Here is a 17500-nt window from a genome sequence, read left to right as displayed (position 1 = left end):
AATTTTTTTTCATCTAATTTTTCCCAACATAATTGATAATTGCTTATTTATAAAATACTGTTTTTTCACTCTGCAGTTGCGTAAGCTTACCAACGTGAAAATGACACCGATGAAAACGAAGATTGTGGTGACGACATGAGCAATCAGAATAAGACCAACAATGAACACACACACCATGGCCAGGGCAAGATTTCTGTAGAGCTCTTCCTTCAGGATCTAAACATGATTGAGGTAAATAAAAATAAAAATATAAATATTATTTATTCCCGTTTAAAGCTCTGAAAGAGAGGAAAGGAATAACATGTGGAGGATATGACGTAGTTGATTTATCTTAAAATCTTATTCATTATCTATGTCATCATATCAGATGATGATGATGATGATGATGATGATTATGATGATGATGATGACGATGATGATGCCGATGATAATTATGACGATGACAATCCTATTGCAAATCAGAATAACACTATTACCAACCTTATTTGTATTCCAAGTTAGATAACGCCTGACATAGGGGAAACACTCTCCTTCACTGAATCCAGCTTTAGCGACCAAGTCAAACGTATTGTCCATTGCGTCGATCTCAGTCTGAGCATCGTCCATATCAATGTGATTATAAGGCATCCGTGTAGCCTGAGGAAGGATTTCATCAAATCGGCCACTCTTAATTGATTGGCTTTCCATGGGTGACGAAACATTATTTTGGGGGGATATCTTGATATAGCCCGTATCACACCCATCTTTTCAGAATTTTATTTTATGCTCCAAAATTTTTCATTTCAAAATTTCCACACAAATATTTTCGAAAAGGGTTCTCAGCAAAACGTGCTTATGAATTCGCCAAACCATCAAGTAATCTTTGCACTGTACTGGAAACACGTCTGGTCGTTAATCAGGTGGTTTGAGGTTCGATACCTAGCTCAAAATAGCTAATTGATTTAGGTTGCTTTTTTTCCTGTAATTTTGTTTCAACCATACACCATTTCATTTTTACACTTATCTATGAACAAATACTGGTTTTTAATTTGTTAGAAATGTGATAAACAGAAGCTTTCAGTAGTTTTATTTTCTAAATAGCGGCTACTCGAATCCCGTAATTTTACCATATATCGAAAGGTAACAACATAAAAATAAAAATCCAACTTACTTTCAAAGTACAGCCATCTTTAAAGTTGATGTAAGAAGCAGTTCGTTTGGCGATGTTTTGCGTCATGTCACAGGTCAGATTTCGGAAGTTTTCCCGTGTTGTCGGATACTTGTTAACTGATGATAAAACGATTAGAAAATTGTTTAGAAATTTTAATTGACCAGTTAACAGCTTTACTCAAACCTGGGAGTGAAGGAAGACCTCACGAGATTCCGGCTTTTAAAGTGTTTGCCAAGATGAGAGTCATTTAAATCGATCAAAATTTGAAGGACTTTTTCTGACCAAATTTTAAAGACGCGTCTTTCAAGTGGTCCAAGCAAACGACCGACGAGAGACAGACAGACAGACAGACAGACAGTCAGACAGGCAGACAGACAGACAGAGATAGATATATAGATATATAGATAGATAGATAGACATATAGATAGATAAAGAGCTTCTACATAGCGCAATGTCCACTAAACGTGTTCACGGCGCTTTATAAGAGGTACCCGATGAACAGTAACACTGAACATGTAGGACGTGTCATGAGGCCTGTTAGGCGATATTACAATTATTTGGACAGAGACAACGCTGTTAACGCCCAGGTACTCATTTTGCACCTGAATTCGTTTAGAGGATGTGAGTAAAGAGAATTTTTACAAGGACTCAACTATGCGCCTAGCGAGGCTCGAACCCTGGACCTCCCAATCCAAAAGCGAGTGCCATACTACAAGATCACACAGATGGATAGATAGATGGATAGATAGAGAGAGATAGAGATAGATAGATAGATAGATAGAGAGAGAGAGGGAGGGAGAGAGAGAGAGAGAGAGAGAGAGAGAGAGAGAGAGAGAGAGAGAGAGAGAGAGAGAGAGAGTAGGGTTTTTACCATCAAGCATTGCCAGGACACTTGCATCAGTGGTCGTACCCAGCCAATCAACGAGTGTTTCGAACCACGAATCTGTTGTACCGTTTGTGATGTACCTGCTGTTCTCCATCAACTCATTTAGTTTATGCATCTTAGTCTGAGATCCATGGTAATCCAATTCCCCTGAAAAGGCCAACCGTTTTTAAAACCTTTAATTCTAACATACCTTTAAAGAACTTAAAAATGACATTTTATACAGAGCAATATTCCTTAAATATGTTCAAAGCGATCTATAAGGAGTCCCTAGTCAACAGTAACCTTTAAAATACAGGCATTTAAGTGTAAGGAGCTAATACAATTTTTGTTATTGGCTGATGCATCGCTGGTGTCGGTCTGACACTAACTCTACACCTGGGTGCAGTGAGAGAATATGAGTAAAGAATTTCTTTCCAAAGATCCAACTTTGAGCCACTCAGAGCGGGATTCGAACCAGGGACTTACCGACCATACCACAAGACCACTATCTACAATTTCAATGCAACTGTTGCTGCATGAAGCTCGAAGAAGTAATAGATGACAATGATATATTGGACTAAAAGCTTAAATCTAGATAGAAAGACAAATGATGTAGAAGTTTTTGGTTTACCCTTTGTGAACATAATACGATGATTTATACATACTCATAGAGTTCTGTCTATAGGTTCCCAACTCTTCCTAGAGACCAATATTAGGTTTGTAAAGACCATTTCATAGTTTGGAATTATAACAGAAACCCGTTTTCAAAAATCACAGCACTTTCTATTCAAAATCAGTAGCTTAATTAGCAAAAACATAGATTGTTTTCATCAGTTCTAAGAGCCGAGAAAATTGCGTTGTTATAAACGAGATATAGACGTCTAGACGTAAGGGAATAATTATTTAAAAGATTGTGAGGTATAATTAGGTTATTAATTTGATTGCTTCCCCTTGTACACAAATCTGTTTAGCTCGAACAAATTAGTAACGAGTGTACTTATCACAATCCTTATGGTCATGGTGGTGATGGTGATGATGTTGATGATGATGATAATGATGACGATGACAGTGACATTGATAACAATGAAGGTTGGTGGCCCCTAATCCATAATGTCCAAATTTCATACGCTTCAGGGTGCGTCACATAAAACCGTTTCGTGTTCACATAGATAACTCTCTTTTTCACGGTGAATTACATTTTTTTATAATTAGAATTTCTTGAACTTCACATAAAAATCGATATTCATACCAGTCATTATAAACGGTAATTTGAAATATTGTCATAAATGAAGATAGCCAATCGCGTAGGAATTTGTTCCTTTTCCAAGTTGAAATCAAGTAGTCTACCAAGAGTTGTATTTTAATTTGCAGCACTACAATGAATCGATTCTGTAAAAATTATTTTCCTCTATCACCCGTGTACAATTTTAATTTAAAAGATGAGCAGAGATGTTAAATTTATCATTTACATAAGTGTTTTGTCAGTAAAATAAATATAAAAAGCTTTTAAAGCTTATATTCTCTGTCGTACAGATTTGGAGCATGCCACTTTACCCCATGCCTCGGCCCAAATCCGTATTGTTAATCCAAGTATCCAAAATAACAAATTCATTTCAAAATGTCAGCATTTATAAAGAATATATCCACTAAATGTGATTCTAAAAACAAAAGGGGTTCAAAACCAACAGCAACACAGTTTCAATATGTATCAATAACGATTACTATCATACCTTTTGTGTTATATTAATCTGTCAGATGAAGGGGGAAACCCGAAATGCCCACACCATTCATCTTTTTACATAAACTGAAGGTAAATTCTACCACATATTTATGGGTGGCCGGTTGGATCTTAAAGTTCCGTAAGTGACCGGTAGTACCAAAATGTCACCAATAACATTTTGCGTAGAGAACATGGATAAGACTGCTTAGGGTGCAAAATTGGCTGGTTCACCTGAAACCGGTCACTTGAGCTTTACGTTTTACGACATCACTATACAGCATTGGTCATATTTCTGGCCAGCAGTCTTCCATTCTCTGAGAGGACCACGGATAAGGCTTGTGTGGCCGGTAAGCCTGAATCTACTCTATATTTTAAAAATATATCAAAAGCTTTAGGACTATAAATTTAATGCTGTACGGGTTTGGGGCATGAGCGTACGTATTTGGGGTGTGGAAATTTGGTAATCTATTTTCGGCCTATAGTTAGGTTAACCGATAATACATCGCATCTATTACATCAAAACCAATCAAAAGACGTCGAATAATTGAGTTTCTCAAACAGTTGAGAGTTTAGTTGATTCAACCTGCAGTTAGAGCTGTTAGAATGTGAAGTACAGAAAACCAGTACGGATTTGGGGCAACCTATCATAGTCCTTATTTACTATTTTCGTCAATTTAAGTGCATTCTTCAGAGATAATTAGCAGAGAAAACCACATTTTGTCCCTACCACAATACATGTGTCCCAGGTCTCCATTAGAAGCAAAGTATGTGTCTTGGGCATCCAAGTAGTCAGAGGCGTACGAGTCATCAGGAATAAACCAGTAAGGGTTAAAGTATTGTTCCAACTCAATAAATCCCCAAACATTAACACCAAATAATGCCAAGGTACAGATGATGACAACGACCTGTAAATAGATTACATAATAATATCAGTTAAAGACCATTTGAAAAATATGTGGGATGGAATGCATTTGTGAATCATTGCCTTAAAGCGTAGTGTGTTGGAATGGTCTAGATATATAGATGGAACGAAATGAAATTTTAATCTTTGAGCATTCCTTCTTGGAGATAAACACTATGTCTAGAGTAGAGGTCTCTTAGATAATAAAAACATCACTATAGTTTTAATCGAATAAATAACTTTGCTGTTAACTGTATATATATATGCAAAGAAGTGATATTTGGTGTAAACGTTTTATAGTTTCGTAAAGAGTAATAAATATGTCTTCCACTGTAAAGAACCACAAATTAAAAAAAAAAAACCCAACCAAAAATTCATTTTATGATCATTTTGATTTTGAATTTCAATTTTTGTCAATAGCTCAACTTAGACATAATACCACATTCATACGACAAGCCACATATTGTTTAATATGTGGCTTGCCGTATGAATGTAATCAGATAGTCCACTCGTGCGCTGACCCATAGCAGCCAGTCGTCTGCTTCTAGCCGAAGCACGAGTTGCCAGATTGTTTTGATACCTAATGCAAAAATAGATAGAATGCCAGAATGAGGTTATGATAATTATATTTTTATCAATATTCATAGTTTTATGATAATTATATTTTTATCAATATTCATAGTTTTATGATAATTATATTTTTATCAATATTCATAGTTTTATGATAATTATATTTTTATCAATATTCATAGTTTTATGATAATTATATTTTTATCAAAATTCATAGTTTTATGATAATTTATATTTTTATCAATATTCATAGTTTTATGATAATTATATTTTTATCAATATTCATAGTTTTATGATAATTACATTTTTTATCAATATTCATAGTTTTATGATAATTATATTTTTATCAATATTCATAGTTTTATGATAATTTATTTTTATCAATATTCATAGTTTTATGATAATTACATTTTTTATCAATATTCATAGTTTTATGATAATTATATTTTTATCAATATTCATAGTTTTATGATAATTACATTTTTTATCAATATTCATAGTTTTATGATAATTATATTTTTATCAATATTCATAGTTTTATGATAATTATATTTTTATCAATATTAATAGTTTTATGATAATTACATTTTTTATCAATATTCATAGTTTTATGATAATTATATTTTTATCAATATTCATAGTTTTATGATAATTACATTTTTTATCAATATTCATAGTTTTATGATAATTATATTTTTATCAATATTCATAGTTTTATGATAATTATATTTTTATCAATATTCATAGTTTTATGATAATTACATTTTTTATCAATATTCATAGTTTTATGATAATTATATTTTTATCAATATTCATAGTTTTATGATAATTACATTTTTTATCAATATTCATAGTTTTATGATAATTATATTTTTATCAATATTCATAGTTTTATGATAATTATATTTTTATCAATATTCATAGTTTTTATTGATAATTACATTTTTTATCAATATTCATAGTTTTATGATAATTATATTTTTATCAATATTCATAGTTTTATGATAATTATATTTTTATCAATATTCATAGTTTTATGATAATTATATTTTTATCAATATTCATAGTTTTATGATAATTTTATTTTTATCAATATTCATAGTTTTATGATAATTATATTTTTATCAATATTCATAGTTTTATGATAATTATATTTTTTATCATATTCATAGTTTTATGATAATTTTATTTTTATCAATATTCATAGTTTTATGATAATTATATTTTTATCAATATTCATAGTTTTATGATAATTATATTTTTATCAATATTCATAGTTTTATGATAATTATATTTTTATCAATATTCATAGTTTTATGATAATTATATTTTTATCAATATTCATAGTTTTATGATAATTATATTTTTATCAATATTCATAGTTTTATGATAATTATATTTTTATCAATATTCATAGTTTTATGATAATTATATTTTTATCATTATTCATAGTTTTATGATAATTATATTTTTATCAATATTCATAGTTTTATGATAATTATATTTTTATCAATATTCATAGTTTTATGATAATTATATTTTTATCAATATTCATAGTTTTATGATAATTATATTTTTATCAATATTCATAGTTTTATGATAATTATATTTTTATCAATATTCATAGTTTTATGATAATTATATTTTAATCAATATTCATAGTTTTATGATAATTATATTTTAATCAATATTCATAGTTTTATGATAATTATATTTTTATCAATATTCATAGTTTTATGATAATTATATTTTAATCAATATTCATAGTTTTATGATAATTATATTTTAATCAATATTCATAGTTTTATGATAATTATATTTTTATCAATATTCATAGTTTTATGATAATTATATTTTTATCAATATTCATAGTTTTATGATAATTATATTTTTATCAATATTCATAGTTTTATGATAATTATATTTTTATCAATATTCATAGTTTTATGATAATTATATTTTTATCAATATTCATAGTTTTATGATAATTATATTTTTATCAATATTCATAGTTTTATGATAATTATATTTTTATCAATATTCATAGTTTTATGATAATTATATTTTTATCAATATTCATAGTTTTATGATAATTATATTTTTATCAATATTCATAGTTTTATGATAATTATATTTTTATCAATATTCATAGTTTTATGATAATTTTGATATTTCAGTAAAGCTTTGTTGTTTGTTTTAATTATTAAACGTTAATCAAAAAATACCCGGATGTTTTTAAATTATGGATACTCCCCACTTGCATTATCACAACAACGCCAAGATGAATAAACGTTTCAAAGTTGTGCAGTAGAATCTATCGATAGAGTGAAGATGACGTCACAAGGGTGTTATTTTTTTTTGCCATCCGTATTTATGAGTAATTCTCACTAAATTGTGTTAACCAGACTATAAACGTATAAGGTTAAACATAGTTTTGTGTGTTGGTGGGTTATACTTCCAGATGGCAATGTTGTGAGTTTCTTAGCCAAGCGCATACTATCTATAGATGGCAAAAAACAATAACAAAGGCCTGAATGACGTCATCTACGTTCTATCTATATCATCAATGAAGGTCAATTGTGACAGTTTTTGCTTACCCTGACTGGTGTCTTTGTGATGATAGGGGCCAGTCCTTTCTTGAAGACAAATGGAATAAACTGTTTTTGACTGCATTTGTTTGGTTCGTATTCATCCTTATGGCGAACGCAGAAAAAGCAAGCGTCCCTGTTGTAAGTCAAATGAAAATAAAGTCATCGTTGATTGATAGCATATCTTATTAATCTTTACAGAAATAATATGTGACCCAACGTCTCAAAGCGGTATTATGTCGGGATGAACCAGATGCGAAAAAGTCATATTATAGCTAAACTAGTCAAAAATATGAATCATTGGTTTTCAGCACTCTAAACTATGATATTCATTCTCCTCAATAAAACAAAAAATCAACACAAGTCTGATATTTCTGGCTACAAATTCAATTTTCAGCATCTTAATCATTCCGACTTAATACCGTTTTGAGACGAGGGGTCACATATAAGGATTCATTTGAGAATGTTTTGTTAATGGATTTTTATTATTTTTACACAATACAGTACTTGCTGTATTCTATCACTCCGATTCCCAGCACGATCGAGGACGAGAGACGCATGCGCACAACCAACATGACGTTCTCTCTCTAATAACTTTTCCGCCGGTGACGTCCAATCAAGGGTCACTACTCTTCCACTAATCTCATTCCCTATATAATTCACTCTATATAAGTCACTACCTCGCAAGAGGATGTATATTTGGCTCGCTTGGGTTTTAAGGGGACAGCGGTGGCTCAGCGGTACGGTCTTCGCTTCGCACCCGAAAGGTACCGAGCTCAATCACTCGCCGTTCCCCTGTGACCCTGAGCAAGTCACCTCCCCCTAGCTCAATTTGCGGCGCTGCACTGCGGCTGACGCCTGGGTTATTCCAGTCATCCCTTGGAATAGACCCTAAAGAAAAATTTCCCTTATGGGATGAAAAAAGGGAATTTTATTTATTTATTTGTGAAATAAAATTAGTACGCTTTTCAGCTACTCCCGAGAGCGTGCTAGAATTCAAGGAGTATTGCAATCGATGAAAGGGGTGAATAGATAAACAGGATTAATATTCTTTCATTTCAGTCCCAAATTTCATCATCTAAATCACTAAGCAAGATGTATATTAATTATGTTTTCAGATCTATGGTCAAATAAATGAACCATGTGTGTCGAAACTGACTGGAAGGAGAATAAAAAGACTGTTTAACCCTCTCCTTACGACCTGCAGCAAAATCGTCACATTTGTTACGACACAATATACATTTTTCTTATTCAAATTTTTTTGTACAACACAAAATTTGAAGAATGGTCTTTGTTTAATTAATAAGAACATAAAGCGGTTTTGTAGAGAGCTTGTTTGAGTTTAAAAAATCAATTTTTCTGCTAGTTAAGCCTACGATTTTGGGAAAATACTGAGAATGTTTGGTAAGGAAAGTTAAAATACTTGTTGGCTCTGATCCTTTTGATGTCAAATGTAAGACATGCCACGAAGAACGTTGTCTGAAGAATGTACAATGAAAGGATACCCATGCCAGCATAAATACAGAATGATCTCAAGGCAGGAATTATCTGGACAAATGCAAGAAAAAAATGACATCTTCAACTTCTTATAAAACACTGTAAACGTAAAACCACACATAAGATAATTTATTTATTTTCAGAACTTTTACCGTAATCTTTCATGCGACACTTTTAGGTTGTAATCACTATAAAAAAAAGAAAGAAAATGTAATATTCAGAATCTTCGCCTTCAGTTCGCTTGAGGATCTCGGTTGCCCGGTCAGTATAACACTCGTCTGACAAGTAAACAGACGGTAGGCTATCGGTGATCGATGTTTCTTTTGAACTTTTTGTACTCCCAGAAGTAATCGGCTAGTTGAATTAAAGGTCAATGAATTCAATAGATTTGGTAAAAAGTACTTTGTGTACAAAACCCGTGCAATGAATGGGTATTAAGCATTTGCAACTCTGCCGTACTCTGGAAAAACCCATATTTGAAAATTTGTCCAGAAAACTCGTCCTTCAAATATCGATCGATTTAAATGACTCTCATCTTGGCAAAAACTTCGCGGTCCCAGGTTTGAGAGTTTTTGCCAAGATGAGGTTCAATGAAATCGATCGATATTTGAAGGACGAGTTTCCTGGTCAAATTTTTAAATAGGGGGTTTTCCAGACTACTGAAGCATTGCTAAAAGATGAATTCTGGTTTCATCCTTATCACTTTGAGATATAAAAACTATAATATAATAATAGATGTAATCTGTCTCGGTGTCTAGGCTGAGGACACTAAGAATTCAAACGTAGACACAAAATATTTTCTTTCATGCACTGGTAATTATGACTAGATTGTCTCATTATAGAGCCAGTATAATATAATAGTTACCTGCAAAAGGACATATTATTTAGAAGTAAAAGAAGTCGGAGGAGGAGGAGGAGGAGGAGGAGGAGAAGGAGAAGAAATAGGAATAGGAGGAGGAGGGGGGAGGAGGAGGGAGCAGGAAGAAGGGAGAAGTAGAGAAGAGAGTGAGAGAAGATAGAAGAAGTGAAGGAGGAGGGAGGAGGAAAGAGTAGAAGAAGATGAAGAGAGAGAAGGAAGGAAGAGAAGAGAGAGAAGAGAAGTAGAAGAAGAAGAAGATAGAAGTAGAAGTGAAGAAGTAGAAGTAGAAGTAGAAGTAGAAGAGTAGAAGTAGAAGAGTAAGAAGTAAAGAAAGAAGTAGAAGTAGAAGTAGAATAGAAGTAGAAGTAAGATAGATAGAAGAATAGAAGTAGAAGTAGAAGTAGAAGTAGAAGTAGAAGTAAAGTAAAAAGTAGAAGTAAAGTAGAATAGTAGAAGAGTAGAAGTAGAAGTAGAAGTAGAAGTAAAGTAGAAGTAGAAGTAGAAGTAGAATAGAAGTAGAAGTAGAAGTAGAAGTAGAAGTAGAAGTAGAATAGAAGTAGATAGAATAGAAGTAGAAGTAGAAGTAGAAGTAGAAGTAAGTAGAAGTAAGGAAGTAGAAGTAGAAGTGAAGTAGTAGATAGAGTGAAGTAGAAGTAGAAGTAAATAGTAGAATGAAGTAGAAAGTAAGTAAAAGTAGTGTAGAAGTATGATGTAAAGTAAGAAGTGGAGAAGAAAGTGAGAAGAAGAGTAAAAGAGAAGATAGATAAGAATAAGAAGATAAGAGAGAAGTAGAGAGAAGAAGAAGAAGAAGAGAAGAAAGATAAAGAGAAGAAAGTAGAGAAGAAAAAGATAGATTATAGAGTAGAAGTAAGAATAGAGTAAAAAGCGAAATGTAGAAGATAGAAGATAGAGTAAAGAAAAGAAGAAGAAAGTAGAAGTAGAATTGTAAGTAGGAAGAGAATGATGACAGAGTAGATAGTAATAGATAGAAAGAAGAAGTAAAGAGAAGTAGAAGATAGTGATAGAGTATTAGAATTTTAGATATAGAAGTAAGAGATAGTAGAAGTAAAGGATAAAGAAGTTAATAGATGTAGAAAAAAGAGTAAAGAGTAGAATGAAGGTATGAAGATATAGAATTGAGTATCTGGAAAAAATAGTATTGAAAATTTGACAGAAATTTCAGAATAGATATAAATGACTATCTTGAAAATGGTCAGGTAGAGAGTTGAAGAGAAGAAGTAATGAACGATCGATATTGAAGAGAAAGTGAAGATTAAAAGAGAGAAGTCAGAAGAAGAAGAAAAGATGAAAGAGTAATAAGAAGAATAAAAGAAGAAAGAAATAAAGAGTAAGTAAGAGTATATGAGAAGAAGAAGAAGAATGAAAGAGAAGCAAAGAAGTAAGCAAGAATAAGAAAGATAGATCTAATAGAAGAAAAGACAGAAAGAAGAAGAGAAGTAAGAAGAGAAGACAAAAGTAGAAGAAGAAAGAATGAAGAAGAGGAGAAGAGAAGGAGAGAAGAGAAGAAGAAAGAAAGGAGAGAAGCAAAGAAGAAGAAGAGAGAGAAGAAGAAGGAAGAAGATAGAAGAAAGAAGGAGAGAAGAGAGAAGAGAGAAAGAAGATAGAGAGAAGAGAAGAGGAAGAGAAAGAAGAAGAAGAAGAAAGAAGAAGAAGAAAAGAAGAAGATGAAGAAAGAAGAAAGAAGAAGAAAAGAAGAAAGAAAGAAGAAGAAGAAAAGAAGAAAGAAAGAAGAAGAAGAAAGAAGAAGAAGAAAGAAGAAGAAGAAGAAGAAGAAGAGAAGAAAGAAGAAAGAAGAAGAGAAGAAGAAGTAGAAGAAAAGAAAGAGAAGAGAAGAGAAGAGAAGAATAGAAGAGATAAGAAGAGATAGAAGTAGAAGAAGAAGAGAAGAAGAAGAAAGAGAAGAAGAAGAAAGAAGAAGAAAGAAGAGAAGAGAAGAGAAGAAAGAAGAGAAAGAAGAAGAAAGGAAGAGAAGAAGAAGAGAGAGAAAGAAGAAGAAAGAAGAAAGAAGAAAGAAGAAGAAGAAAGAAGAGAAGAAAAGAAGAAGAAGAAATAGAAGAAGAAGAGAAGGAAGAAAGAAGAGAGAGAAGAGAAAGAAGAAGAAAGAAGAAAGAAAAGAAAGAAGAAAGAAGAAGAAGAAGAAGAAGAGAAGAAGAAGAAAGAGAGAAGAAAGAAAGAAGAAAGAAAGAGAAGAAGAAGAAGAAAGAAGAAGAGAAAGAAGAAGAGAAGAAGAAGAAAGAAGAAGAAGAAGAAGAAGAAGAAAGAAGAAGAAAGAGAAGAAGAAGAAGAGAAAGAAGAAGAAAGAGAAGAAAGAGAAGAAAGAAGAAGAAAGAAGAAGAAAGAAGAAAGAAGAAGAAGAAGAGAAGAGAAAGAAGAGAAAGAAGAAGAAGAAGAAGAAGAAGAGAAAGAAGAAGAAGAAGAAGAAGAAAAAGAAGAAAAGAAGAAGAAAGAAGAAGAGAAGAAGAAGAGAAGAAGAAAAAAGATAGAAGAGAAGAAGAAAAGAAAGAAGAAGAAGAAGAAAGAAAAGAAGAGAAGAAAGAAGAAGAAAGAAGAAGAAGAAGAAAAAAGAAGAAAGAAGAGAAGAAGAAGAAAGAAAGAAAAGAAGAGAAGAAGAAGAAAAGAGAAGAAGAGAAGAAAGAAGAAGAAAGAAGAAGAAAGAAGAAGAAAGAAGAAGAAAGAAGAAGAAAGAAGAAGAAGAAAGAAGAAGAAAGAAAGAAGAAGAAGAAAGAAGAAGAAAGGAAGAAAAGAAGAAGAAAGAAGAAGAAAGATAGAAGAAGAAAGAAGAAGAAAGAAGAAGAAAGAAGAAGAAGAAAAGAAGAAGAAAGAAGAAGAAAGAAGAAGAAAAGAAGAAGAATAGAAGAAGAAGAAAAAAAAAGAAGAAGAAAGAAGAAGAAAGAAAGAAGAAGAAGAAGAAGAAGAAGAAGAGAAGAAGAAGAAGAAGAAGAGAAGAAGAAGAAAGAAGAAAGAAGAGAAGAAGAAGAAAGAAGAGAAGAAAGAAGAAGAAGAAGAAGAAGAGAAGAAGAAGAAGAAGAAGAAGGAAGAAGAAGAAGAAGAAGAAAGAAGAAGAAGAAGAAGAAGAAGAAGAAGAAAGAAGAAGAAGAAGAAGAAGAAGAAGAAAGAAGAAAAGAAGAAGAAGGAAAAGAAGAAAGAGAAAAAAGAAAGAGAAGAAGAAGAAGAAGAAGAAGAAGAAGAAGAAGAAGAAGAAGAAGAAGAAGAGAAGAAGAAGAAGAAGAAGAAGAAGAAGAGAAGAAGAAGAAAGAAGAATAGAGTAGAATAGTAGTAGTAGTAGTAGTAGTAGTAGTAGTAGTAGTAGTAGTAGTATTAGTAGTAGTCGTAGTAGAAGTAGTAGTAGTAGTAGTAGTAGTAGTAGTAGTAGTAGTAGTAGTAGTAGTAGTAGTAGTAGTAGTAGTAGTAGTAGTAGTAGCAGTTCTTGTTGTTGTTGTAGTAGTAGTGGCAGCAACAGTAATAATGGCATAAAAAGGAGATGAAGAAGAATTAGTGATCAGAAAACTCACGGTGGAAGCACCAATCATAAACGCCACAAAATCAGTAAGAGATGTGACCGTAATGGACACACCAGCATGTCCCAATACTTTTGAGACTAGGTCCGGCACTGGGCAGTCCGTTTCATGTGGAGGCAGGTTTTGTAGGGCACCCATAATGACAAACATATCATCCACACCAATACCTGGAAGACAGATGAGAAAATTTGAAGTAAAAAAAGCACACAAAGAAAAAACTTGATCTTTTAGATAGCACAATATCCACTAAGAATGCTCAAGGCGCTTTACAAAGGGTTCCTGACCAACAGCAGCACGTAACATGTAGAACGAGACATGACGTCTGTTAGGCGATATTACATTTTATTTTCGACAGAGACAACGCTGAGTACGGTAAGAGAATGTGAGTAAAGAGTCTTTTCCAAGGACTCAACTATGCGCCGAGCGAGGCTCGAACCCAGGTCCTTCTGATACCAAAGCGAGTGTCATACCACTAGACGGCTAACCGCACGAGCATCGATCGCTTCCAACCAGTTTATTGTATCAGGAACAACCAGATGACAAGAAGTGGTTTTTAATTTAAGATAACCGAAAATGCGAGTGTTCGGTTTTTGTCACATTAAGAAACTTTACACATTGTGTTCAATACAACACCTGATACTTAACCTAAGTTATTTTATTCTTGACTAAATGTTTGAATTTTAGCAAATAAATCGTCACTTAAGTTTTTTATTTTTTTTAAAACTTCTATAGATAGAATGCGCTTGGCCAAGGAATTCACAACATTGCCATCCGGAAGTATAACGGACCAACACACAAACTCTGTGTAACCATGAACTTTTATAGTCTGGTTAATACAGTTTAGTGAGAACAACTCACAAACGTGGATGGCAAAAACAATAACAAAGGCCTGAGTGACGTCATCTGCACACTATCTATTTACCAAGCAACAAGAAAGGCAACACGCTTTGCAAGGGCCCATAATCCTGTTGGAAAGCTGATGATAATCCTATAGACACCAAGATAGACAATCCAATGCATATGAAACCCCCAAGGGTCAGCCACATCTGAAGATGGAAGAAATGTCAATATAATGATACTACCAAAAAAAAAAAAAGAAAAAATAGAATAAAAATAGAGATTAAATCATACTTTCTCATCTCTTTCTCACTTTTCGATAACATAAGATTATATAAACGACAATTGAAAGGGCGAAAGCATAATGATTTTGACTAGTTCTCAGGTATCGAATAAAAATTAATGTAACATACAATAAGGGACAAAAAATGTAATTTGGTACGTTTCGAGTTCAAATAGCGATATATATATATATATATATATATATATATATATATATATATATATATATATATATATATATATATATATATATATATAATGTATGTATATAACTCTCAGGAGCAACTACAATGTCAGGTAACGTGTTTATATTATTGTTGTTATTGGCAGAAGAAGTATTTGGGCTAGACATTTTTATTATTATTTCGTTATATTTTTCCAGACTCTATTATTTACATTAAAACATCTAAACGGTCCATAGTTTAAGGTAACAAATTATTTGCTATGATTGGCTCAAGAAGGTAAGATTAATTTATATTATCTTAAAAAGACATAAATAAATAAATTACCCTCTGTTCCATGAAGTTGAAGTTTCCCAAGACAGATACCACAAATATGATGACGATGACGTAGCCAATGGTCAGGAGGGCGGTGTCGCCAGAAATTGCTTTTGATGACTCTTCATCCCAACTAAAATTGAAGGAAAAACAATTGCAAAGAGGGAATAATTTAATCAGGAGGAGAAAAGATTTGTTTGCATGTATTTGTGTGTGTGTGTGTGTGTGTGTGCGTGTGTGCGTGTGTGTATGTGTGTGTGTGTGTGTGTCTGTGTTAAGAACGTGTATGGAAAAATGGGAATGTGGACGATGTGTATGACTGGGTTAGAATAAATGAAAAAGTGTTTTCTCGAAAATTAACATTGTGAAACAATAATTCAAGTTAAAGAGGAATTATGATAATTTCTTTCTAAAGGTTTTCTGTCATGATTTGCCACAGTGCATTGAACGGTCATTGAAATTATTTTTGCCCATATCTTTCGATATTATTGGAATTGATAAATATAATCATTATTAAACATTCATACTGGAAAATATATCATTTCTGATTGGGAATATCTTATGGTCATCCATATGCAGATGTAGACAATCTGCCATGCAATAGGATTCAATAGTCTGAAGACACGTCCGCCCAGGAACGAGCAGCTTGGTTCTAACCAAAGAAAATCTGTACTTTTTATTCTTCTTGCTGGCTAGAACTTTTTCACATGTCATGTGATCAGAATGTATTAAAGTCAAAATATGATCAGGTTTATATTGTTTTTCTCCTCTGGATACACTTTTATCCTCGTCGGAGAAGTATTTCATAAGGGCGTCAGCCATTGTTCCGACAGCTTAGAACCAGTTACTAATTTACTATGCGTCATTACGAGGGAAGTAACGATATGACTGTTGAACCGTGGCCTTCGGTTGAACCCTTTTAAGGCAATCCCGATTATTTCACTTTGGTAAGACATCAAATTTTAGATAAAGATGAAGCAAGATATTCTTTTACTTGTCAAAAAATCTTAAACATGAGAAGTCCCAGGTTTCTTGATTGTAAATAAATCAGTCTACGTTGGTCTTTTGATTTACATGTAGATTTTATGATAATGATTTGAAATATTATGCTAAAAACTAGAAATGATAGAAACATCTAGTTTTTGTTTTTTTGCATAATTTTCCATAACTATTCAAGTTTTTTCGTGGTGAAATTTCAGAAAGATGCTATCTATAAGCCGATACAATACAGCCTTTTGTAAAAAGGGAGAAATTTGACTTAGGTGGAATTTTGACGTGATAATATGAAGGAACTAAAAACGCGTCAAAAATTTCTTGGTTAAACTTCTCCCTTTTTAGAAAAAAAGCGCAACTGTAATTAATGGCTTATATCTATTATCATCCTGAAATTTCACCACATAACACTTGAATCGTGATAAAAAACTATGCAAAATACTAGATCTTTCTATCATTTCTGGTTTTTAAGCTATTTTAATTCTTTATCGGATTGTAATACAAGAACACGCAGTAAAGATTGCTAAGCCAAAATGAGTAAAATGTTTTGTAAGAAAAATTGTGAATGTCCAATCTACCTACCAAGTTGTCAAACAATTAAAACCAAATCAAACAAAAGAAAAGTAATTACAATATACCTTTTCCCGGCCCAAACGTAAGTATCGCCCAGACTCGAATGGCCGTCGTTTCCCATGTCAATAAACTTGGTTTCCCATGATTCTGTTCTGTCTTTCATCTGATGATGTATAAAAACGTGACACTTAGTCATTTTAACGTTATTACACTAGGGTTCACATAGTTGAAGTTCCGATAACCAAACGCAATTACATAACATTGATATAGATATATATATATATATATATATATATATATATATATATATATATATATATATATATATATATATATATAGAAGATGAAGTCAATCTGGTCTTTATTATTGTTTTTTGCCTTCCATGTTTGTGAATAATTCTCACTAAACTGTATTAACCAGACTAAAAAACGTTCAAGGTTACACATAGTTTTGTTTGTTGCACCGTTATATTTCCGGATGGCAATGTTGTGAGCTTCATAGCCAAGTGCATACTATCTTTAGTATGTCGACAATAGTTTACATTGCTTAGGGGGTATTCTCATACAACAATAAGACCTTACAATTCAGGCTATAGGACCTTTACAAAACAATAAAACGTCTCGTATAT

The 17500-nt window shown here is 32.0% G+C and overlaps 1 protein-coding gene across 1 annotated transcript in view; it reads right to left on the bottom strand.

Moving 5' to 3' along the window:
- LOC144967498 (patched domain-containing protein 3-like) overlaps nucleotides 1-17500 on the bottom strand; it is a 65040-nt gene that overhangs the window by 9726 nt on the left and 37814 nt on the right. Inside the window, exons 8-18 of the mRNA XM_078904852.1 lie at nucleotides 16937-17034; nucleotides 15318-15438; nucleotides 14612-14735; nucleotides 13684-13856; nucleotides 9218-9342; nucleotides 7804-7930; nucleotides 4463-4640; nucleotides 2022-2183; nucleotides 1151-1266; nucleotides 481-636; nucleotides 91-216 (exon numbers count right to left, since the gene is read on the bottom strand). Of these exons, the coding sequence (XP_078760978.1) occupies nucleotides 91-216; nucleotides 481-636; nucleotides 1151-1266; nucleotides 2022-2183; nucleotides 4463-4640; nucleotides 7804-7930; nucleotides 9218-9342; nucleotides 13684-13856; nucleotides 14612-14735; nucleotides 15318-15438; nucleotides 16937-17034 (1506 nt within the window). The remainder of the gene's footprint in view (nucleotides 1-90; nucleotides 217-480; nucleotides 637-1150; nucleotides 1267-2021; nucleotides 2184-4462; nucleotides 4641-7803; nucleotides 7931-9217; nucleotides 9343-13683; nucleotides 13857-14611; nucleotides 14736-15317; nucleotides 15439-16936; nucleotides 17035-17500) is intronic.

This window comes from Berghia stephanieae, chromosome 1 (genome assembly GCF_034508935.2).
Source record: "Berghia stephanieae isolate SIO BIC M18660-M18661 chromosome 1, UCSD_Bste_1.3, whole genome shotgun sequence".
In the NCBI taxonomy this organism is placed as follows: domain Eukaryota; kingdom Metazoa; phylum Mollusca; class Gastropoda; order Nudibranchia; family Aeolidiidae; genus Berghia; species Berghia stephanieae.
The sequence above is the reverse complement of the archived record's forward strand: the minus strand, read 5'-3'. Positions and strand labels throughout refer to the sequence as shown.